General features: G+C 44.2%; 1 protein-coding gene across 4 annotated transcripts in view; it reads right to left on the bottom strand.

The window, feature by feature from the left end:
- PHACTR1 (phosphatase and actin regulator 1) overlaps positions 1–6,883 on the bottom strand; it is a 573,087-nt gene that overhangs the window by 97,277 nt on the left and 468,927 nt on the right. For 2 of the 4 annotated variants that reach the window (XM_011962701.1, XM_011962698.1), the window contains exon 8: positions 4,970–5,176. The exons of the other annotated variants lie outside the window; for them this stretch is intronic. In XM_011962701.1, the coding sequence (XP_011818091.1) occupies positions 4,970–5,176 (207 nt within the window). The remainder of the gene's footprint in view (positions 1–4,969; positions 5,177–6,883) is intronic. 4 annotated transcript variants of the gene reach the window in all.

The following is a 6,883-nucleotide window of genomic DNA, read 5'->3' as shown; positions in this document are numbered from 1 at the left end:
TTCTCTCTCCCTGTTATGTGAGAACATAGCGAGAAGGCAGCTGTCTGCAGACAGCAAAAGAGACGTCACTAGAAACCGAATCCTACGGACCTTGATCTTGGACTTTCCAGCCTCCAGAACTAAGAAAAATACATTTCTGCTGCGTAAACTACCCAATCTACATTCTTTTGTCGTGGCAGCCCAAGCAGAATAATACAACTTATAAAAACAAAGGAGCACAGATTTTCTAACTTCTTAAGCGGATTAAAACATACAAAGCTAAAACACAAAGAAAGCTGATGGTTTTTTTAAGATTTGGGAATAGGCTGCGTAAAGTGGCTCATTCCTGTAATCCCAGCACTTTGGGAGGCAGAGGTGGGCGGATCACTTGAGCCCAGGAGTTCCAGACCAGCCTGGGCAACTTGGTGAAATTCCTTCTCTACAAAAAATACAAAAATTAGCCAGGCGTGGTGGCATGTGTCTGTAGTTCTAGCTACTCAGGAGGCTGAGGTGGGAGGATCACTTGTGCCTGGGAGGTGGAGGCTGCAGTGAGCTGTGATTGTGCTACTGCACTCTAGACTGGAAGACACAGTGAGACCCTGTCTCAAAAACAGAAAAGAAAAAAAAGGGGGGGCGGTCAGGGAAAGGGAATCTTGGTGAAGACAGTATAAACAAATGGTTATAAATGAGGATTCTGGAGTCAAACAAAATAGGTTCATGCTTATCTGTCACTTACTAGCTAAGTAACTATGACTAAGTCCTTTAATTTCTCCAAATTTCACGTTCATCTGTGAAAAGAGGTAATAATGATAACAGTATCAAAGAGTACGTGGTAAAGTTCTCAAAAAAGGCTAACTGCCATTATTATTACCCAAATGTGAACATCTGACTGTGAAGTCCAACTGAATTGATTTATCCTTCACTCAACTAGCATGCTGGGGCACCTGCCACAGGTACCTTATGCAGAAGGTATGCCTTCTGCACAGGTTATTCATGCGACATTGAACATCTGACTTCTGAAGCCAGGATGCCACGGATAAGTGATCGATGATGACTTAGAGAGGTAGGAGACAGTGGCTTTTGCCTTCCTCACCCTTTTGGGGTCATCCATCACTGCAAGGATTCCAAGAAGGATGCATTTCACTTCAGATCACATTCATTACACGACAAGCTCTGTTGGACACTGTACTTCTGGAAACAAAGGAAATGGATGCCCAACAACTCCTGGCCCCGTATCACGTGCTGTTGCATGGCTGATGTTGGAGGAGGTGAGATGGAAAGAGATGTTAACAAGAAACAAAGCAAGACAGACAGGGAGAGTGAGAGAACTTCTCTCTGCCTGGCTGATGAACAGAACAAATTTGTAAGACAAATACTCTCCAAATTAATTACGTTTTCCTGATAAAGTGGAAGCAAATGCCACAGTAGAGGTATTTCTGCATGAGTTTCCCTGGCCGTGAACTTGGAAGCAGTTCCAGTTCAGGCTCGCATTTCCTCCAGCATTCTACCAGACCATTAGCCACTGTCACTCCCCATTAGTCACGCTTGGTGTCTTTCAATTGTCCTGTGTTTCCTTTCAAACATGTCAACAGAGCAGCAGACACTGAGGACAGACTAAAACTCATGAGTCTCAATTTACAGTTCTAGAATTCTTAGTTTATTAATTCCCTCTGACATGGCCCAGATGTCTTCAGAGCAATTAGTAACAGAACAGGGTTAATGTAGCTACCTCATGGTGCTGCAGATTCATTATGACTGATTGCTCACTTATAAAAATTAAGCAAGTCTAATTGAGTTTAAGCCCAAAAGGAATTTGCAGTCCACGAATTTCTCTACCTGTCTTGCTTTATCATGTTTAAGAGGTTACCAGGTACTACAGAGTAAGGATATTAGCTTTTTGTGGATTTTTATTCATTTGATCCAAGCTGTTTAGAGGTGAAGTATATAGATAATAGAGTCTACTCTCTTAGGAAAGGACCAGGGAAGCCAGAGAGACGGGGTCAATTGAGATATCTTCGGTCTCTCACATGTAAAGAACCCTGCAGATACCAGGCACCTGAGCTCCTGGGCTCACAGATGAAACTCAAGTTTGCCTCCATTAATGAGATAACTAGGTAAATCAGAGGTGTTGTTAGTTAAGAAATTCTGCTGACTCTTCTTTTTACAATGTCATATCTACTGGTCTGCTCTCTCTCTTCTCACTGATAATCAGTCAGATGCTTGTTAGCTCATATTTCAATGATTGGAGAAGCCACTACAATATTCTCCCTGGCTCAGATCAGTCCATTTAACTGATCTGACTTTGGAGTATGTGGCCCAGAGCTGGCCTCGGTGGTGGCTTCTCTGATAGCCCTTTAACCTTTCTGCTCATTCTACATGGTGATCCAAGAAGATCTTTTAAAGGTTCGTTTTCATCAAATCACTCCCTTGCTCAAAAACCTCCAAAGTCTTTTCACTGCGTAGGGATTAAAATCTAAATCTTTTTATGCCTTTTTCTAGTGAGTCCCATCTCTCAGTATACCTCAGAATGAAGCTTCCATCCCTGTTCAGCCAACTCTTCAATGACCCAAAATGTTACCACCTCTGAGGCTTTGTCTAGGGTCTTCTTTCCTGGAATACTCTTCCCTCACTTTCTATAAATGTCATTCATGCTTGAAAAGTCAGTTCAAGCTTCAGACTTCTCTTTATCAGACTGCATTGAACTGCAAGTGTTACTGCTAACAGTAGTTATATTAGTACTCTCTATGTATATATCTGCATTCATCAAACCAGGGGACGCCAACCACCAGGGCCATGAACCTGTACTGGTCTGTGGCCTATTAGGAACCGGGCTGCACAGCAGGAGGTAAGGGGCAGGTGAGTGAGTGAAGCTTCATTTGTATTTACAGCCACTCCCCATCGTTCACCATTACCTCCTGAGTTCTGCCCCCTGTCAAATCAGCAGCAGCAGTAGATGAGCGCGAACCCTACTGTGAACTGCGCATGCGAGGAATCCAGGTTGCATGCTCCTTATGAAAAGCTACTGCTTGACGATCTGTCACTGTCTCCCACCACCCTTACATGGGACTGTCTAGTCGCAGAAAAACAAGCTCAGGGCTCCCACAGATTCTATATTATGGTGAACTGTATAATGATTTAATTATATATTACAATGTAATAATAATAGAAATAAAGTGCACAATAAATGTAATCCACTTGAATCATCCCGAACTAATCTCTCCCACTCCACCTCCGGTCGGTAGAAAAATGGTCTTCTACGAAACTGGTCCTTGGTGCCAAAAAGGGTGGGGACAGCTGCATTAAACTGTTATATATTCCTATCTACTTTGATACTTATTACAGCATTCCGCCTATTGTAGATATGCTGAATAAATATGTATTAATGTAGGGGTTTATTTTGTACAATGTTTAATCTTTCTTAAGGGAAATTTGACATCAAAGCCTTAAAGGGTGCATAATCTTTGACTCAACAGTTCTTATTTTAGAAACAAATTAAAGAAAACTCAGAACAGCTTATGAAGATATATGCAGGCTGTTGCAGTTGTTTGCTGTTGTGGTTTAACAATAAGGAAGATGGAAAAGCCTTAAGGGGTCAGTCAAGTAAACCCTGATCCATCCAAGCAGCTAATAAAATCACGTCGTGGAATACTTACTAACATGAAAATCACTTTACAACATATCATCAAGTGCAAAAAGCAGGTCACAAAACAATACGTACAGCAACATTCAATTTTTATTCAATAGACAGACAGATGGACAGTGGATATTGCCTAGAAGCAGACCTATGGGACCTTTTCTCCTGTGTGGTTTTCTGTGAATTTCAATTTTTGGACACCTGACTAAAGTGTTATTGATACGTTAGATGGTTCCGTTAGATGGAAATTTGCTCTTTCAAGCCATACACATCTGACATGGATGGACATATACATTAATAGATTAGTTTGACATGAGCCCATGTCTAAGATGGACTCTTATAGAACTCAGTATCACGTGAAAGACAGCCTGCTATGGAAACAACATTAGCCAAACTCGGAGTTGAGAAACATAGCATCGATTGTGCCTCTATTACAGAATTCCTGTCAGCCCTGGAAGTCACTTATTTTTCTTGAGCCTCAGTGTTTTTCCTATAAGATAGGCGAATATTTTTCCCTAATTCTGCCCCCATTACATGTTACCAAATGGTATAGTGATGACCTAGGTATTATTTGTCAAAATAGCGAACACTTTTTAAAACGGCAGTCAGTCAGCCTCAGGTGAAACTATTATCAAAGTTGCAGAAATGACCCTCTGAAATCTTTTAATCTCTGATTATACCACAACCTTAAATCACAAAGTGGTATCTAATTCATGTGCCAAAGTGCAGTGAAGTACAATTTCACTGAGTGCTCAATTTAATACCTGTGGATACATTCATTAAGTAACACTTCAAAAACACTGCAAAGTATGCGTGCAATCATTTTAGGACAACATTGCTAAGCTTACTCTTCTTTTAAAAGTATTTGCCACATAATTTGCAGATTGTCTTTTTTTTTTCCCCTAAGAGAACAGAACTGATATGAATTTTAATAGGAGAAATACACTGGGCTTCAGGTCAATAACTTAAAGACAGAAAATTTAAAACCTTGACAAACTCATATGAAGAAGGCACTACTCTTCATCTTTGCAAAAATGTTGACATTGAATCAACTTCACCTAGATGAGCAAACAATCTTGAACTAGTCACTTAAATACAATGTACACATTTACAGATACACATGACTGAAAGCTCTTGGCATATGGCTGGTAGGTGGATATCAAATGCTGCTTGACACAAAAACACAAACCCTGGTCATGACTGCAGATATCAAGACACACACAGAAACACCCAAACATCCCACAGGGCAACCTCCCCAGAGAGCTGCCTTCAGGCCTCAGTTAAAAGAACAAGAGAAAAAGAAAATCCCTTGAAGGGAAGGAGGGACTGCTTGCCCCAGAAGACGTCTGCACTCACCTGTTAAGTGGTTGGCAATCCTGGTAGTGGGTTTGGGAGGCAGGGCCGGGGGCTGCTTGAGAAGGGGCAGCTGCTTCACTGGGGTCTCTTCATGGTCTCCAGGGAAAGCAGCAGGTTTTTTGGGGGGCAGTAGCAGGACTGGTTTGGCTGAAGGATCTTGGGACAGGAGGACTCCAGATTCACTGGCAGAGGGACTCTCTTCAGACACTGAGGGGACAACCACATGATACACAGGAGACATTACACAAACGCAGTGCAGGTGGGGCCAGCGGAGAACACAGGACAGGGACTTGGGTTGGCAACACAGCAGAGCACTGATGCTTCAGGCCGCCACGCATGTGTAGAGAGCTACAGCAAGGACACCAGAAATCCAGGGAAGCAGGAGGGACAGATAGAGGAGGCAGAGGAAAAGAGAGGGTGGAGGCAGGAAGAGCAACAGGGAGAAAGAGGAGGATGTTTTCTCAAACCATTAAACACTTCACCATTTCAAACTCAGCACTGGTCATACAAATCCTATGCATGCTCGAAGATGTGACTCATGGGGCACAGTAGGAATCACGGGTGTCCATTGCAGAAGGCCCAGGGTGCAGAGCCCCTCTTAACCAAACCAGAACTGAATGCCAGCACCCTCGCTGGGGCCTGCTTGCCCTTTGCTGAGGGGCAAGAGGGAGTGGGTTCAAACAAGTGGAGAGGCTCAGTTTTGTCCACTGGGTCTGCTCTGTCTCTGCTCTCAGATCTGCAACACTGGGTACAGATGACAGCCTGGAATGCTGACACCACACAGGCTGCACCCCCAGGCGCTGGACAGCTGCTCCTCCAGGTTCTGGAGTGCCCGGTGCTGAGCAGCAGCCTCTCAGCCCAAATTCTGTAGTTTCAGCAACAGCATCCTGCCCCTGCCAGCTCCTGTAAACTTTGATGAGGCAAAGCATGCTTTAAGTCAACTTTTTAATCTTCCACTTTCGTCTTTCTTCTTGCTCACCACAACTATAGTTTTCTTTTGACAATTCCTCCATTTCTCTTCGCACTGCATTGGACCCGCCTCTCCCTTTCCTTCATGGGGGAACCCCTGACTGGCTTTCATGAAGAGCTGTCATTGGGTGGTGGCACACACCTTCCTACCATGCAGGTAGCTTGGCTGATGACAGAGTGAAACTCTGTGATTCTGCTGGAATGACAGATTTTTACTATAATAATCAAATCTATCTGACTTCAGTGTCACAAGGAAGTCTGGATTATTTTTTAGAATGCACTGCTTTCACTGGAAAACCCTCCCTGGGGTAGGAGGGTGTAACTCCGCTGCATCTCCTCTCAGCTCCCGCCACAGCCTCAGTGAGAAAGCCTGTAAGGGACTCCTCCCCTCCCCAACCTCCTTCCTCCTCCCTGATCAGGTGTTCTGTGCAGCACCAAAGCCCTGCACAAAATCCTCATGAGCACTATATTCTCCTGTCTCGGGGACACTGTTATTATCAATGTGGCACACAGTGATGGAGCAATGACTCACCAGGTCCCATGGCGAAGCATGGGAATTACCCCTGTGAAAGCCCATCCCTCCCACCCTCCCACATGACGGCCTGTGGATGTGGATTTTGCACATGATGGGGAGAAAGGCCTTCTACCTATACGCTGGATATTGCAAGAGGTTCCTCCTCCCAGACTCATCTCCTGACAACAAGTACCACTGCTCCCTAGCTGTCAGGAGGGACCTATTTTGGGGCAAATTAGGACCACTTTGCAAACCTTCTGAGAAAATGAGTATTAGCCACTCAGCCACCTTTGGACCAAAGAAGGAGATGACAGTCACATGGCATCAAAAATCAGCTATCTGGGCCGGGCGCGGTGGCTCAAGCCTGTAATCCCAGCACTTTGGGAGGCCGAGACGGGCGGATCATGAGGTCAGGAGATCGAGACCATCCT

Source organism: Colobus angolensis, unplaced genomic scaffold (assembly GCF_000951035.1).
Source record: "Colobus angolensis palliatus isolate OR3802 unplaced genomic scaffold, Cang.pa_1.0 Scaffold6, whole genome shotgun sequence".
NCBI classification, from domain to species: Eukaryota; Metazoa; Chordata; class Mammalia; order Primates; family Cercopithecidae; genus Colobus; species Colobus angolensis.
The sequence above is the reverse complement of the archived record's forward strand: the minus strand, read 5'-3'. Positions and strand labels throughout refer to the sequence as shown.